General features: G+C 34.7%; 1 protein-coding gene and 1 pseudogene across 1 annotated transcript; one reads left to right on the plus strand and one right to left on the minus strand.

Moving 5' to 3' along the window:
* Positions 1 to 240: 240 nt before the first annotated feature.
* LOC120180302 lies at positions 241 to 14,413 on the minus strand (annotated as a pseudogene).
* Positions 14,414 to 15,514: 1,101 nt separating this feature from the next.
* On the plus strand, positions 15,515 to 18,548 carry LOC120180336 (probable glucan 1,3-beta-glucosidase A). Its single transcript, XM_039185682.1, is given in 10 exon segments — positions 15,515 to 15,728; positions 15,827 to 15,946; positions 16,046 to 16,178; positions 16,181 to 16,242; positions 16,638 to 16,796; positions 17,411 to 17,580; positions 17,658 to 17,813; positions 17,931 to 18,283; positions 18,361 to 18,408; positions 18,411 to 18,548. Coding segments are annotated over 10 exon segments (1,446 nt in total). The 5' UTR covers positions 15,515 to 15,587; the 3' UTR covers positions 18,515 to 18,548.
* Positions 18,549 to 18,956: the final 408 nt, after the last annotated feature.

An 18,956-nucleotide genomic window follows, 5' to 3' on the forward strand; every position in this document is an offset into this window, starting at 1 on the left:
ATTTCTATAATGGGTTTATAATAGGCACCCCCAAGAGATTGTTCTAAGGGAAAAAAGGGACATTCCCATCCCATATATTCTCAATACAAAGACGAAGGGAAGTTGCTATATCTGTATATTAGTTACAGGGTTTGATTGTTCAATATCTTTGTTCAGCATACGACTGGAAGATTACTGCAACCATGTGGAAAATCAACTGTGACGGAGGCTAATCTTCTGAGCTATTGGTCTGACACCAGCGTGATTGTACATGTGAATCGAAATGCAAATGCAAACAGATTCTCCTGGGAAAAAAAAACACTAGTGTGAAATTATTTCAGTTGGCAAGGGAGTGCTAATATACAGAAAAAACAAAAGCCAGAATTTGATGTTACCAATACTCTGGAAAAAGAAATGTCAATGGAGCATCTCATCTAGTTTCTGCCTGTACTGAGCCAACGTCTCAAAAAATTGCAAATGGCAGGAAAAATTAGTTTTCTCAATTAATATTTAATAATTTTAGATAAAGGAATCAGAATTAAGTCCTCAAACAAGATACTGCAACTTTTCTCATTTATCTCGAGACCTACTGTATGAAAGATATGATGGAGTATAAATATATCACATGATGGAAACACTTGTACAACCGGTTTAAACAGCTAAAAGATTTTTCAAAAGAACTAAGCAGGCTTCTATCATACTGCAATTTCATGCTTCTTGAAGCAAAAGAATGCATTTAGAATCAGTAGAGTGAATGGATTTACCCACAGGTCTGTAACCGATCGATGATAATGCTGAAAGGAAGTTGCATACCGTAGTATAAGTATAAACTCCATCCTCTGTTGGCGCTATGGGACTTCCCCTCCTTAAAAATGTAAAGCATGGGTATCCCAGTCGATTGTTCTAACTGATAACCTGTCCCGTTAAGAATACAGAAGAAATGTGGCCTTAAACAAGAGCACCATGAAAACTGAAACCATCATGAATGGAACAAAGAAATAGACTCGTACCTCCTGTGTGGTTAATTTGTCAAGATACATAATAATAGACCTTAATGAGTTCCCATGCGCAGCAATCATTATATTCTTTCCAGATATAAGTTGGGTTCAATCTGTGCATAGCATGTATTGGTTGAGGCTCCAAATAAGTGGTTTGTCTAAGGCCTAACAGATTGACAAATTGTGTAACACCCCCAACCCGTATTAAAAACCGAATATGAGTCCTAGGGGTCACATTGACTTTTCAAAACATTTACTTGTATAAAATAGTGAGTAATTTAAAACTTTTATGACATATAACTTATTCAAAACATTTACAAAACTATTCAGAGCTTATACAATATATTCTTTTGAATACATGCCAACTAGAACTTTATATATAAAAATAAATATTATTCACCTCTCTTCTGATCTGACTTTCAGTAAGGAGAACTGGTCTGTCTTGTTCCACATTGCTCTTCACTCTTCTTGAAACCGACGTGTAAATCACTTACACGCTAAGTCTATGACTTAGTGAGGCAAATAAACATATAATGTAAACTATAACTTGTAATCATGCATGAACAATTACTGCTACCATAGCATACCCAAAAATATATCTGTTCATCCATCAAATCCATACATTCATATAATTATCTTCATTCCTATCATTATCATTTTATTATCATTCATATTTCTATTCTCTTGTTTCTATGATTTATTATGTTCATATCATATATCTTATAATATATACAATAATCACTAACACACAGATATCATGTCATATAATTCATATCCCAAAACATACATATCCCATACATTGTATTCAATATCATCTCTTATTAGCCCATGTACACATGTAAGAACTGTAAATATGTGAGTCTATTGAGGTTGTGGACTATGCTGTCACCACAGCTCGTATAATTCCCACTAGGAACGCGTAGAATTTGTCCCGAAGGACCACGTAGATGTCCCAAAGGACTACATATAACACATATGTCCCGAAGGACCGCGTAGACCCTCAACTCTTGGCATGCCAACTATACCTCTAGCTCTCAATACACATAACATGGACATTTTCACTTATCTCATTTCACTATACATTTTCATATCACATGTTCATATAAGCTCATAGCTTCTTTCACGTATACATGTAGACATATGGCTTCTTTTCATGTAATTCATATCACTTTTCATATAATTCACATGTTCACATATCTCTTTTCATATTCTCATAGGATCACATAGCTCATATATACATCACATAGCACATACTTCTTATAGACATATAAAAACATAGATCCTCATCACATAACTTATATTACATGTTCATATAATCATTTATATCTATACCACATAGCTTTTATCACTTTCTCTTGTCATTCATAAGTCATTATTATTTACATAGTTTATGATCATATAACTTATATCACAGAGTCACATCATCACATAAATCATATCACATAGAAAAGAACATAACAATACATATTCACATACTTATTTTCATGCATTCATAAAATCAGAACATGAAAATAGACTCATCGCAAGTCTAATTTCCATATAATCATATACTATAATCATATGCACTCACCTTGGCCTCACTAAGTTCCAATCCACTTTTATGATTTTCTTTCTTTCGATCGAATCTTAACTTGATAATCGTTCTGGAACATGTTCGTGCTCGATATCTATATAATCATACATTGATACATATTCGTATCCAATTGATATATTCTAATCTATCATTTTTTAGACCAAAAGAAATGTCTAGTTCAATTTCCCCTTGAAGTGCATCGATGCATTCTACAGTGCATCGATGCATTCTTTAACATGTGCATCGATGCATGGGTATCGATGCACTACCCATGCATCGATACACAAATCACCTTCGATGTTTTCATTTTAAGGGGATGCATCGATGCACTCCTTATGCATCGATGTACTAATTGCATTCGATATTTCTTCTTTAAAGAGAGCATCGATACACATTGAATGTGCATCGATACACCTTGCCCAAAATTTGCATTTTAAGCCCGAAAATCATCAATTCTTCATTCAATTATTCTATTTTAAGCCTCTATTATGTTATTAAATTCAACTACCATTACTTAAACTAACTTATATCCATGTAAACCATCTTTATCTTCCATATCTCATCATGATTCTTAAAATTTAAGAATCTTACTAAACTTTCAACTTTGTTATTAATCATTTCTAACTTCATATATCTCTTATTCTTAGTGATGACAAGTCAAATTCCTTCTCAAATTTCACTTATTAACTCTTTTCCAGAAATTCATCTAAAAACTCATTTTCTTTAATCTCTTCTATATCTTTCATATTGTTGTTTTAGAATAAATTAAGCTTTCCTTAAGCTTAATTATCATCTAATGATCATAACCCAACCTTAAAATCAATAATTAATCAACAAACAAAGAAACTCACCTTTGAGTCAAGCCTTCACGTATGAAGAAGGAAGAAGAGAAGAGAAGAGAACTTTGGAACCTTTTCTCTCTTCCCACGTGGTTTCCTTATCTTATAAGGAAAATAAAAAAAATCTTCCTTGTCAAATGACCCTTTTGCCCTTCAATTCATCTAATAATTACTAACAACTTTTATGATTTATTTCTAAATAAATCATTGAACTAATCCATTGTTCTACTCTAGTCACCAAATTCTGAAACTTTTCAATTTGATCACTAACCCGGTATTGAGGATATTACAAATCTCCCCTCCTTTAAAGAAAATTCGTCCTCGAATTTTCACTGAACATATCAATAAGAACATATCTTCTAATGTTCTCATGCTACCTCCTTTACTCAATATTTTCTTCATTTATTTCTTCAACTATCTTCTTTTTCCTTTATACTACTGTCACGTATCATTTAAGCAACAACCAGTAACTTCAATCTATTTATGTCTTTTCTCTCCTTCGATTCTGCATTTTCCTTTGACCTTTCTAAAATCCATATAATGTCACTCATTACATAGACAGTAACATCCATTTTCATCACTCAACATCATAAATCCATCTCTAACTACCTTATAATTATAACCAAATTCGTTTTCCATCATCATTTAACCAAGAACACGACCTTAAATCTTCTTTAAATATGATTCAACATACACTTTAAAAAATCTTTTCACATTACCTTGCACACTTTTCTTACTTCTATATCAAAATTATCATCTACACTTCCATATAACCTTTATCGTATCTGATCCTTTAATTCAATCCCTTTCATTTCTTTATTCCATTATTCCTTTATTTATTCCTTATACACAAAGCATATCTTTCCTTTCATGTTCACATACTCTTGTCTTATCATCTATACTCATCTCTATATACCAATCTTCATTACATCCTTATAACTTTGATAACACATTTCTTATACAGAACTTCATTCTTTATCATTTCTTATACTTGTATTTTTCTTCCTTAAGGTTTCATGCAAATATTTATCTCTTTTTCTACATCATAGTTATCTGATCAGAATACACAACTATATTCAGATTCACATCATAATTAATTGACTCAACTTTATCTTTTCCTCCAATCTTATAACTCTATCACTTTTACTCTGATATCTAGTCAATAACATCTGTTCAATCTAGGGCACAAGCCCTAGTCAACCAATCATATACATCCTTTCCAATCAAAATTATCTCAAAATTAGTTTATTTAACTTATCAATTTCACCTCTATTCTCATACATCATGTAATTTCCGTTACTCAACTCAACATTCTGACTTCCTTTGTCTTATAATCTGATCATCGATATACTCATTCTTAAACTCTTCTTATCAATCCTCATCTTTACTCAAATATACAAATCCTTACTTCCTTTTCCTTTACTATACCACATTACCATGATCCAAATATACCATTATATCCAGATCCATTTCATATTTGGTTATCATATCCTGACAATATCTTATAATCTTATACTTCCAGTACATTCCCATCACATATTCTTGTTAGCCAACGCTAACTTTTTCCTTCTAAAATGCAATCTCTTATCATATCCATACTTTTACTTATGTACAACAATATTATTTGTTTCAACTCATAAACTCTGGCTTTCTATATCTTATATTCTTGTCACTGATGCACTTATTCTTGAGCTCTTCTATAAGTACTCACCACGTCATTTGATCTTTTTAACGTTCTTATGGTGACACTTGTTCACCATATTCTATCTTATCCACGTACTAACAAAACTAATCCATATTGCTTTTCTGATTCAAAACAATGAAGATCTTCTATCACTATTCTAATATGATTTCAACTTTCTGAAATCAACCTTTAATCTTATAAGACACTTTCTGAGGTTTCCGCTCTTCATTCTGCCTGGCCAGGGCAGGTGAATTGTTACCACCATCAGATTTGTCAGCTATCGATTTACTTTACTTTGACAATTTCTATAATCAATTCCTACTATATCATGTAAATCTTATTCTATTAACAAGACAACATACTCCTTACACTATCAGATCAGAAATTTTCACTTTTAGTTGGCATGTACACATTTTTAAACCTTATTTGACTTCGATTTAAGCCTAGAATCAGCTAAACCTTAGCTCTGATACCATTAAATGTAACACCCCAACCCGTATTAAAAACCGAATACGAGTCCAAGGGGTCACATTGACTTTTCAAAACATTTACTTGTATAAAATAGTGAGTAATTTAAAACTTTTATAACATATAACTTATTCAAAAAGTTTACAAAACTATTCAGAGCTTATACAATATATTCTTTTGAATACATGCCAACTAGAACTTTATATATAAAAATACATATTATTTACCTCTCTTCTGATCTGACTTTCAGTAAGGAGAACTGAGATGTCTTGTTCCACATTGCTCTTCACTCTTCTTGAAACCTACGTGTAAATCACTTACATGCTAAGTCTATGATTTAGTGAGGTAAATAAACATATAATGTAAACTATAACTTGTGATCATGCATGAACAATTACTGCTACCATAGCATACCCAAACATATATTTGTTCATCCATCAAATCCATACTTGCATATAATTATCTTCATTCCTATCATTATCATTTTATTATCATTCATATTTCTATTCTCTTGTTTCTATGATTTATTATGTTCATATCATATATCTTATAGCATATACAATAATCACTAACACACATATATCATGTCATATAATTCATATCCCAAAACATACATATCCCATACATTGTATTCAATATCATCTCTTATTAGCCTATGTACACATGTGAGAACTGTAGATATGTGAGTCTATTGAGGTTATGCACTATGCTGTCACCACAGCTCGTATATTTCCCACTAAGGGCGCGTAGAATTTGTCCCGAAGGACCACGTAGATGTCCCAAAGGACTACATATAACACATATGTCCCGAAGGACCAGTATGTCCCGAAGGACCGCGTAGACCCTCAACTATTGGCATGCCAACTATACCTCTAGCTCTCAATACACATAACATGGGCATTTTCATTTATCTCATTTCACTATACATTTTCATATCATATGTTCATATAAGCTCATAGCTTCTTTCACATATACATGTAGACATATGACTTCTTTTCATGTAATTCATATCATTTTTCATATAATTCACATATTCACATATCTATTTTCATATTCTCATAGGATCACATAGCTCATATATACATCACATAGCACATACTTCTCATAGACATATAAAAACATAGATCCTCATCACATAACTTATATTACATGTTCATATAATCATTTATATCTATACCACATAGCTTATATCACTCTCTCTTGTCATTACATAAGTCATTATTATTTACATAGTTTATGATCATATAACTTATATCACATAGTCACATCATCACATAAATCATATCACATAGAAAAGAACATAACAATACATATTCACATACTAACGGCTACCAACTATACTTATTTTCATGCATTCATAAAATCTGAACATGAAAATAGACTCATTGCAAGTCTAATATCCATATAATCATATACTATAATCATATGCACTCACCTGAGCCTCACTAAGTTCCAATCCACTTTTATGATTTCCTTTCTTTCGATCGAATCTTAACTTGATAATCGTTCTGGAATTTGTTCGTGCTCGATATCTATATAATCATACATTGATATATATCAGTATCCAATTGATATATTTTAATCTATCATTTCTTAGACCAAAAGAAATGTCTATTTCAATTTTCCCTTGAAGTGCATCGATGCATTCTACAGTGCATCGATGCATTCTACAGTGCATCGATGCATTCTTGAACGTGTGCATCGATGCACTACACATGCATCGATACACAAATCACCTTCGATGTTTTTATTTTAAGGGGATGCATCGATGCACTCCTTATGCATCGATGCACTCCTTATGCATCGATGCACTAATTGCATTCGATGTTTCTTCTTTAAAGATTGCATCGATACACATTGAATGTGCATCGATACACCTTGCCCAGAATTTGCATTTTAAGCCCGAAAATCATCAATTCTTCATTCAATTATTCTATTTTAAGCCCCTATTATGTCATTAAATTCAACTACCATTACTTAAACCAACTTATATCCATGTAAACCATATTTATCTTCCATATTTCATCATGATTCTTAAAATTTAAAAATCTTACTAAACTTTCAACTTTGTTATTAATCATTTCTAACTTCATATATCTCTTATTCTTAATGATGACAAGTCAAATTCCTTCTAAAAGTTCACTTACTAACTTTTTTCCAGAAATTCATCTAAAAACTCATTTTCTTTAATCTCTTCTATATATTTTATATTGTTGTTTTAGAACAAATTAAGTTTTCCTTAAGCTTAATTATCATCTAATGATCATAACTCAACCTTAAAATCAATAATTAATCAACAAACAAAGAAACTCACCTTTGAGTCAAGCCTTCACGTATGAAGAAGGAAGAAGAGAACTCTGGAACCTTTTCTCTCTTCCCACATGGTTTCCTTATCTTATGAGGAAAATAAAATAAATCTTCCTTGTCAAATGACCCTTTTGCCCTTCAATTCATCTAATAATTACTAACAACTTTTATGATTTATTTCTAAATAAATCATTGAACTAATCTATTATTCTACTCTAGTCACCAAATTCTGAAACTTTACAATTTGATCACTAACCCAGTATTGAGGATGTTACAAATTGATATATATATATATATATATATATATATATATATATATATATATACTCATCTTTGAAATTTGAAACAGCTCTTCGAGCACACATCTTCAAACTCTCACCATTTGGTGGAGGTATATCGTAACTTCTACGCCAGTAGTGAACTTTTTCCTTCCCAAATCTATCTGTAGTGTCCTATTTATTGAGACCTTGTAATTCTCCATACCTGCAAAGAGATGATAGTGCATGAATCATAGATAAAAGAGGATTGAGAAAACTTGAGACAACCAGTATGAGGGCAATCAGAAAAGAAGCAATAACAAATATCAATTCATTATTCTTGAAACAAAGTAAAAGAAAAAAATGACTACATTCTTTCATTCAGTTGCCAAACTGTTACAACTGGAATTGATATTTTTACGCTTCTTCACTGTGCATTTGACTCCATAGCATTGCTTACTCATTCTCATCGTACGTGAAAATGTTACGGAAGATGGCTATCGGATAGAGCAAAATCGTAACTGATAATTTGAGAAAATAAAAATGAGGATAAAGAAGACACAAAATTTTACGTGAAAAACCCTAAATAATATAGGGTAAAAACCACGGGCAACGATAGAAGAAATTCACTATGAGAAAATAGAAATTACAACTTCTCTCAATCTAAAGAGAAAACAATACCAATTCTCTCTTGATAAAAAAAAACAACTCTCAAGAAAACTCTCTAAATTATCTAGTATTGGGAGAAAGCTAGAATGATTTGGGATGGTTTTGAAGCTAAAAGAGCTAGGGTATTTATAGTTTAAGCTTAAGGACTAATCTTATAAATACCCTAAAGTTTAGTGACTAAAGTTTGTAATTTGCCCATTTTATTTTCAACCATTGTTGCACCTAATTTTGACATTGTATATTCGGTGCCTACCATTTGACAAAGCAATTTGGTGCTTTCGGTGCCATGTACACCAATTTTCAATAATCTCTCACTTAAAGATTTGATTTGAGCAATCATATCTTAACATCATTCTTTCTACCTTGTACCATCATATTATTTATGTCTCTGACAGGTCACAAGAGGATCGACACCAAGTAAATTTATCAGCATTGATTGCCTTCGTCATGAAATCTGCTATGTTGTCTTTGGTATGGATCTTCTGCATATCTATTGTCCATTCTTCTACCTTTTCACGAATGAAATGGTACTGAACTCGTATGTGTTTTGTCCTTGAATGAAATGTTGGATTCCTTGCTAGATGCAATAAGCTTTGACTATCACAAAACAAAGAGACATACTTTTGATTATGCCCAAGCACCTCCAATAACATCTTCAACCAAATTGCTTCTTTACTGGCTTGTGTAGCTGCTACATATTCTGCCTCTATTGTATATGTAGCCACAACTGACTGCAATTTTGAAACCTAGCTTACAGCTCCACCAGCAACTTTGAACACATATCCTGTAGTAGATTTGCTTTTATCCAAATCCCCTGCATAGTCAGAATCTATATACCCATTTATTAGTAAGTTTGATCCTCTATAACATAATGCAACATTTGAAGTCCTTCTGATGTATCTCAGGATCCTCTTTACTGTATTCCAATGCTCTTTGCTTGGATTCGCCATGTACCGACTTACCACCCCCACTGCTTGAGTAATGTCTGGTCTTGTGCTTATCATAGCAAACATTAAACTTCACACTGCCGATGCATACGGAACTCGAGACATCTCCATCATCTCTTCTTCACTGCTAGGACTCATACTGGAGGATAATTTGAAGTTAATAGGAAGAGGGGTAGAAATTGACTTACAATCTTGCATGTTGAATCGTGACAAGATCTTCTTCAAGTAATTCTTTTGTGAAAGCCAAATCTTCCTACTACTTCTATCTCGGTGTATTTGTATCCCTAGAATCTTATTTGCTGATCCCAAGTCCTTCATTTCAAATTCCCTAGCCAGTTGTGCCTTCAATTCTTCAATATGATCTTTGTTGTGTCCTGCAACCAACATGTCATCCACATGCAACAGCAATATAAAAAAAATCGTTTTCACCAAACCTCTTGAAATAAGCACAAGGGTCTGAATTAAGTTTGTTGTATCCAAGGCACATAATGAAGAAATCAAATCTCTTATACCAATACCTCGGTGCATGCTTTAGACTGTACAGAGATTTGTTCAACTTGTAAACCAAGTTCTTCTTCTTCTTCTTTAAAACCTTAAGGCTGAAGCATATAAATCTCTTCTTCAAGATTTCTATGAAGAAAAGTTGTTTTAACATCTAGCTGCTCTAGATGTAAGTTCAATTTAGCACACATTGTCAAGACTACTCTAACTGTTGTTAGTCGGACTACAGGAGAAAATATTTCATTGAAATCAATACATTCTTTTTGAGCATATCCTTTGACTACCAGTCTTGCACGATACCTCTCCTCTTGATCATCACCATTTCGCTTGATTTTAAAGACTCATTTGTTACTAATTGGCTTCCTTCCTTGTGGTAGTGGCACAAGGTCCCATGTATTATTTTTATGAAGGGCTTCAATTTCTTCTTGCATCGCCGTCATCCACAGTGAAGCATCTGAGCTATTAATTACCTCAAGGTATGTTGATGGCTCAACATCCTCTGTTAAAAGGCAGTACGCAAATTTTTCTTCTATAACATAATCTGAGTACCAATTGAGACGTATTCTCACACGATCTGATTGACGAGTTGTTGGAGCTTCAGAATTCTCTGGTTCTTGTTCATCATGTGCTGGTTCTGCTTCAGAAGAAACTCCCTGTTCAACCTCCTTTTCCACATGTATCTGTGTAGTCTCTGACTTTTCAGCTCTATCATCGTCTTTTTTTCTTTATAACTTATCTTCTACAAAGATAACATCTCTGCTGATGATCACTTTGTGGGCAGTGGGAACTCACAAGCGATACCCTTTTACTCCATCAGCATACCCCAAGAATTTGCATTTCCTGGATTTTGGATCCAGCTTTGAAAGCTCTTGGGAGTTGTACATCGCGTATATTATACTTCCAAATACATGGAGGTTTGAATAATCAGTTGGTTTACCAGTCCACATCTCCATTGGTGTCTTCAGCTCTATTGCAGTTGATGGAACTCGATTCACCAAATAACAGGCAGTATTGACTGCTTCTGCCCATAATGATTTTTCTAGGCATGCATCCCTCAATATTGCTCTTGTTCTTTCTAATAATGTTCTGTTCATCCGTTCTGCCACTCCATTTTTTTGAGGAGTGTTTGCCACTGTGAACTGTCTTTTGATGTCTTCTTTCTTGCAAAAGTCATCAAATTCTTCATTTGTGTATTCTCTTCCATTATCTGTTCTGAAACACTTGATCTTATTTCTAGAATCAAGTTCTACCCGCGCTTTGAAGTTTTTGAAAGTTGAAAACACATATGACTTCTTCTTAATAGGGTACACCCAACATCTCCTGGAGTAGTCACGATACAAGAAAGTAAGTGACTGGTGCTTACTATACATCAGTATGAACCAATTCTAGAACACTTTTGCCTCTAGAATTTGACGTGTTGAATTTCAACCAGTGTTGCTTACTTGTTATGCAATGCTCACACAAAGTAAGTGATACCTTTGTTAAGCCTGAAAGTAGCTTTTGCTCCACAAGGACTTTCAATGTGTCCAAGTTTTTGATGCCATAGCATTGCATAATCTGAACTACATGAGGTAACAGAAGCGTATGCTTCTATCAAAGTCTCCCTCTTCAGCATGTACAAGTTTGCAGCTATCTTTTCGCCTTTTATCACCACAAGCGCTACATGGAACACCTTTATGATTCCTTTTCATGTTTCAATCTTGCTAGCATTATTATCCAACAATCCGTAAGATAATAAATTTTTCTTCAGGCCTTTCGCGTGCCGCACATCTCGAACAACTTTAATTGTTCCATCATACATCTTCCATTTGATGGTCCCCACACCAACGATCTCTAAGGCATGATCATTGCAACTATACACAGATCCTCATGAGACATGTTCATAATGATAGAACCATTCTCTTCTTGAGGTCATGTGATATGATGCTCCCAAATCAATGAGCCATATATCTGCAAATCTTTTTCTGCCTTCCACTGTGGTTGACGCTTCACAACATATAACATCTTCATCATCTGAAATGTTTGCGGTATTGTCTTGTGGATTGAAGTTTTTATTTAGACTCCAACAATCATTCTTCAAGTGACCATTCTTTCCACAATTGTAGCACTTTAAATTCTTTTTGCTTCTCGACTTCGATCTACCATGTTTGTTACTGCTACTTTGGTCACGTTCTGTTAATCTCCCTCTCATCGTTGTCAACGCTTCTGCTTGTTGCAGATTTACTTGTCTGTCTTTCTTGTTCTTGCACCGATTTTCTTCTTGTAGAACAGTAGCTGCAACGTCATCGAAGACTAGACTGATGACATTATTGTTGGTCAAGTTGATGATGAGTTGATCATACGAATCAGGTAGACTTTGAGTAGAAGTTCAACCCGTTTTTGTTCTTCTATTGTACATCTTAAGGATGTAAGTTGAGAAAATAAAGTGTTCAGTGTGTTTAAGTGATCCGTCACTGAAGTAGATTCTGGCATACAAAGAGTGTAAAATTTCCTCTTAAGGAAAATTTTATTGTGCAACGATGTGGCCTCGTACAATTTGGTGAGATGATCCCATATCTCCTTAGCTATCTTCTTCTCCTCGATGCTTGACAATACTTCATCTGCTAATGCTAGATGAAAGTTTGCCATAACATTCTCGTCAATTTCGATCAATTTATTGTCATTTGTGAAATCGACCGGTCTTTCAATGATAGCTGCTAGACAACCGTCTTTCCTCAGGATAAACTTCATCTTCAATTTCCACAATGAGAAATTTCTCCTATTGAATTTTTCAATATCAAATTTCATTGTCGTAGCTTCTATTACGGATAGCTCCCACTATTTCACTATCGTGAATAGTTCTTTGGAACCTTCAAAGAATGGGTAATACCTTCTTACTTTCTTATGTTAGAGGATCCACCTTTTGGTGGCAACCACAAAGACAATAAGCAGATATTACACACTCAAATATGGCTTGGATACTAATTGTTACGGAAGACGGCTATCAGATAGAGTAAAATCGCAACTGATAATTTGAGAAAATAAAAATGAGGATAAAGAAGACACAAAATTTTACGTGAAAAACCCCTAAATAATATAGGGTAAAAACCACGGGCAACAATAGAAGAAATTCACTATGAGAAAATAGAAATTACAACTTCTCTCGATCTAAAGAGAAAACAATACCAATTCTCTCTGGATAAAAAAAACAACTCTCAAGAAAACTCTCTAAATTCTCTAGTATTGGGAGAAAGCTAGAATGATTTAGGATGGTTTTGAAGCTAAATGAGTTAGGGTATTTGTAGTTGAAGCTTAAGGACTAATCTTATAAATATCCTAAAGTTTAGGGACTAAAGTTTGTAATTTACCCATTTAATTTTCAACCATTGTTGCACCTAATTTTGACATTGTATATTCGGTGCCTACCCTTTGACAAAGCAATTTGATGCTTTCGGTGCCATGTGCACCAATTTTCAACAGAAAATAGGCACCTGCGAACAAGACAATGTTCATAGGTTATCAGTCACCAAAGGAAGTTTTTTTATATTTATATATATATATATATATAACACTTGGATCATGAAGCAGCCACTAGCATCTTAACTTTAGTTACCATAAAAGTTTTTCCTCAAGTCACCTTCTTGCGATGGTGCTGTGTCAAGGCTAGCATAGCAGTCATCTGTGCATGATTAGCGCTGATGTAAATATCATGTCAACAGGTATGTTGCCGATCCTCTTGCCGGCTTCAATTGCCTACTCCACTCCCTTCTCGGTTAAAGGCACGTCAACGCAACCCGTAAATAGGTTCTTCTCATTCCATAAAGACACCCCATTGCGAATCAGTATCAAAGCTACCTCATCTGAAATGAATACAAGTTTCATTAAAAACACGGAAGATGTCACAAACTAGTGATGAATGGTGCATTGCTATAATATTCACTCATTAACTATGAAACTATGCCGATAATCTGGCTTACTTGATTTCTTGAGAGATTCATGTGTGCCTTCATTAGAGGGAGATAAAACAGAGGCTTGAGTAACACCTAATTCCTTCTCTCCAAAACAATTAGACCCTCTCTTTGAGAACTCGATTCTCACCTTAAGATCTTTGGGAAGAAACCTCACTGAATTGTTCCCTACTCGGCAATGAATTCCAGAACTGCTAAGAAGCTGGAGAGTTCCAACTGTTTGGTGCAACATAACATTGGCCATTCCGAAAATTCAAGATAAGCAAGCACCAACTGAGAAACGAAAACAACTCTATCTGTGAACAATGAACGATCCCTTCTTATACTTGGTGAGTTCTTTGCAACTGTTAACTATAACCAAATCTTTAACAAACTAACAAACCCCTCAAACGGTTGAGTTAGTTAAAGAAGCAATTAACTAATCATCAGACTGAGATGGATTCATGAGTCATCTAATATGCTGACACTCAGATTAATTAGAAACAATAGTTGATGTTATTGTTGATTCTCTTTCGTTCATTTTATTCAGCTGCGGTCACGTCTGGACCATCTTTATGACAATTGCTTTAATAATGCCAATAAATGGAAACTTTGTTGGTGCTTTTATAACCAGCGAGTTGCAGAGACCCAACGATTGGGGTGATCTAAATGGACTCTAGGAAATGTAAGCAACTACAAATGGAGTGGGCTTCTGGACCTGTAAACATTGCTGCCTGTACTCTCGGTCAACAACGGGTAGCATGATGATAACAGCTGTTTCTTGTTTTTCGGTGCATTACGAAGAATGAACGTCAGTTCTATAGCTTATGTCAAATATAAATACATTATGCAATCGTTATAATATAAGTTTCCGAACATTCTCTTTATTCAAACTCTTATTATATAATTCAGTTAGGTCCATGAGAATGGTGGGTTTGGGAAAGCGCAATAATGAAAGCCAGTTATGTCATGTCTGACGTATATATATTATATAGGAAAATCAATTAGAAACGAAGTTTTTCTTATCATCATCCACCATCTCCGGTAATGATTGAAAGATAATGAATTGACCACCTTCTTTCTACGATAATATATAATATTAGTTTTCTGCCAAAACTTGGATATCAGCCTTCAAATTGCTTTAGGTTGGTCTAATCCCAAAACTAGAAAAGAGGCGAAACGGATAAATTTAACATTGATAATTGTTCTTAAGTTATCTTGTGTGTTTTACCTGTACATATGATACAAAGACACCAAACATTTTCGTTCCTTATAATATATAGCCATCTCCAAGTCAACGCCCATTCCCAGCAGCCACTGCCATTTAAATTACATATATAAGGAACTGAATCTTAGAGGCCGACATATGAAAGTGAAAACAAAAGAAACATCAAACGATTGTGTCATCATCAACAAGGCATCTGTTAACCATTTGTGTCATGTCTTTGGTTTTATCTTCCTGTCAGGGAAGGGTAGACCCGAGTTTCCGGATTCGAGCAGTTAATCTGGGAGGTTGGCTGGTGACCGAAGGTTGGATTAAACCTTCTCTTTTTGATGGCATCGTCAACAAAGATTTCTTGGTCTGGATGTTAAACCCTTTCTTTTAGAATCACCTCTATGATATAATATATTATCAACTCAAGTTACAAATCTCTGTTTCCTTTTACATGATCACCAGGAAGGAACTGCACTTCAGTTTAAGTCAGTTACGACGGGAAAGTATCTTTCCGCCGAGCAAGGTGGAGGAAGCATCATAGTTGCCAACCGGACAGTTGCTTCTGGCTGGGAAACCTTTAAAGTAATCGAAGCTACAGACTATATCTGCTCAAGTTTTACCAATGTTGTTTCATTATGCTCTGCGTTCATATCCTTCTTTTTTTTCATGGATATGAAACAGTTGTGGAGGATCAAGGTGACAGCTTTTAATTTTAGAGTATTTGACAAGCATTTCATTGGACTGGACACCAATGGGAATGAGATCGACATGGTAGCCATCTCAAAATCCCCCGGAAATTCAGAGACCTTCGAGATTTACGGGACGCTGATGATACGAACCGGGTTCGGATCAAAGCACCGAATGGGTACTACTTGCAGGTAAATGAAACTAGCAAATCTCTGTTAAAGCTTGTTTGGTCCACAAATAATGGTGTCTATATAGCCAAGGACGTGGCAGGGTTTTCGAGGGCCATGTACAAATTCTTAAAAAGGGGTCCCTATTTTTTAGATATATTCGTGGCGTTTTCTTAACAAACGCCGCGATAGATCTATCTATAATGGTGTTTTATCAATAAGCCGCAATAATAGTGGCGTTTTTTTGAAAAAACATCACAATAGGTCCATCTATAGTGACATTTATTGAAAAAACGTCACTATATAATACTTTTTTGGGGCATTTTTTGGAGGCCCTACGCGGTCGCGCAGTTTGCGTCGCCCCAGCCACGGCCCTGTATATTGCCTATGTCCTTTGGATAAAAAGATGTAAATTGCAGGCGAAAACAGAAGAGCAGGTGACGGCCGATTCGCGAGGGAGCAAAGGTTGGGGAGATGATGATCCGTCAGTGTTTGTGATGAAGATGACCGGAAGGTTGGAGGGCGAGTTTCAAGTTACCAATGGCTATGGCCCTGAAAGTGCCGCACAAGTCATGAGGGTACGTATTTACATGCCGTACAAAGATTAATTACTTATACATTCTTATTAATTTTTTGTTCCATTATAAAATGTATTTAATTGCATATTAATAACGTTTAATGGAACAGTGAGATATTACCAAGTTAATAATGTCAACCTCAAGATATCATCTTATTTATAATCAATCATTTGTCGTTATGAGGAAAAGCAAGAGTATGCTAAAGAGTATAAGAAACGTTCATCTAATGTGAAAACCATTATAAAATATTTTACAATTAATAATTAGCAATTTGCCTTTGATATTAAATTGCCGACGTTGACTGTTGACTTGATGATCCCAAAAAGTATAGGATGAACCAGTTTGGGCAGGCTATAAAGTTGCTAGACAACAAATATTAATCAATATGTTAATGTTATAATACATTGTATTTAACATATTTGATATTATATAATTATTGGTATCTTTATAATTTGTATTAATATAAATTTTAATATTTTATGTTGATTGAGCATTATTTTAGTTGAAACTATTATAATATTTAATGAATTTGAGTATGGCTAATTAATATCGATTTAAAGATTAAGAGATTATTTTTAGTGGTGTATTCATGTATGTTTATATATCGTTCTTAGGAGCACTGGAACACATTTATTGAGGAAAAAGATTTCGAATTCATATCACAAAATGGACTTAACGCCGTGAGAATACCGGTTGGCTGGTGGATAGCCAGTGATCCGACGCCACCTCCGCCGTTTGTTGGCGGTTCCTTGGAATCATTAGACAATGCCTTCGTATGGGCAGAGTACGTTCCCCCCCCCCCCTACAAACAACCGAAACTTATAATTAAGATATTCAAAATTGACGCTTTTAAATTTCCAGGAAATATGGATTAAAAGTTATAATTGATCTACATGCTGCACCTGGTTCACAAAATGGCTGGGAGCACAGCGGCTCCAGAGATGGCTCCCAGGAATGGGGCAAAACAGATGAAACCATAAGCCAAACAGTAACTGTTATAGAATTCTTAGCAGCCAGGTAACAAAAACAAAGCAATCCATTCTCTTTTATTCAAGCTCAAACATAATAATGGGTCCGTAATATTATCAGCTCTAAGCCTCTAACTTCATATAATTCCTTCTTGTCCTCGAACAGATATGCAAAGAGCCCTAGCCTATATGCAGTGGAACTCATTAACGAGCCCCTCTCGCCGGGAGCAACACTGTCAAGCGTGATCAAATACTACAAAGCCGTTTACGCGGCCGTACGTAGGCAAACATCGACTGCTTTTGTCGTGATGTCGAATCGGTTGGGACCGATGAAACCGAGGGAGCTGTTCCCGATGGCAAGTGGTTTACAGGGGTCCGTTATTGATGTACATTATTACAATCTTTTCGAAGACAAGTTTAACAACTTGACTGTCCAACAGAACATTGATTTTGTATACCACAACCGGTCCTCGCAGCTGAATCATCTTACAACATCTAATGGACCTCTCACATTTGTTGGTAAGAATCTATGATTGATTCTCATGCACTCATTAATGGTGAGTTTTAAAACGCAAGGAGTGATGATTTTTTTTCAGGTGAATGGGTGGCGGAGTTGGAAATTAATGGAGCTACTAAAGAACATTACCATACGGGCGGGCCAGTTTTGGTTGGGCTTATTGGACTCTGAGGAACATTAACAAACATTGGAGCCTGGATTGGATGATTCGCAATGGCTATATTAAGCTTTAGCCCTTTGGTGTTGGTCTTGGGGGCATGAATATCAAGATCAGGGATGGGCTGAAGATTTGATCAAACAGTTATCTTCTGAAAATTGTAAATTTTTCTATAATTTTTTTTTTTATATTTTATAATTTAAACATTGGAGTCTGGATTGGATGATGCATCCTCCTTAACATAAAATTAAGTTCGTCTTGATCAATAAAAGATTTTAATATTAACATGTTCCCAGTTTCCAACTTTTTTTTGTTGGGGGCTGAAGATTGTGCTTTTCCATTATCGTACATGATTGCGTTGTATGTCCCCCATAATTTATGAACTTGCACAATTCATGTTGTAGTAATATGATATTGTTTATCTGCGCATGTAATTATATCTTTCTGTTTCTACAAAAGTTTTACTGGCTGCTTTCGAGATTACTATCAAGAAGGGTTAAAACTTAAAACAACATGAA

This window comes from Hibiscus syriacus, unplaced genomic scaffold, assembly GCF_006381635.1.
Source record: "Hibiscus syriacus cultivar Baekdansim isolate YM2019G1 unplaced genomic scaffold, ASM638163v2 tig00112491_pilon, whole genome shotgun sequence".
In the NCBI taxonomy this organism is placed as follows: Eukaryota; Viridiplantae; Streptophyta; class Magnoliopsida; order Malvales; family Malvaceae; genus Hibiscus; species Hibiscus syriacus.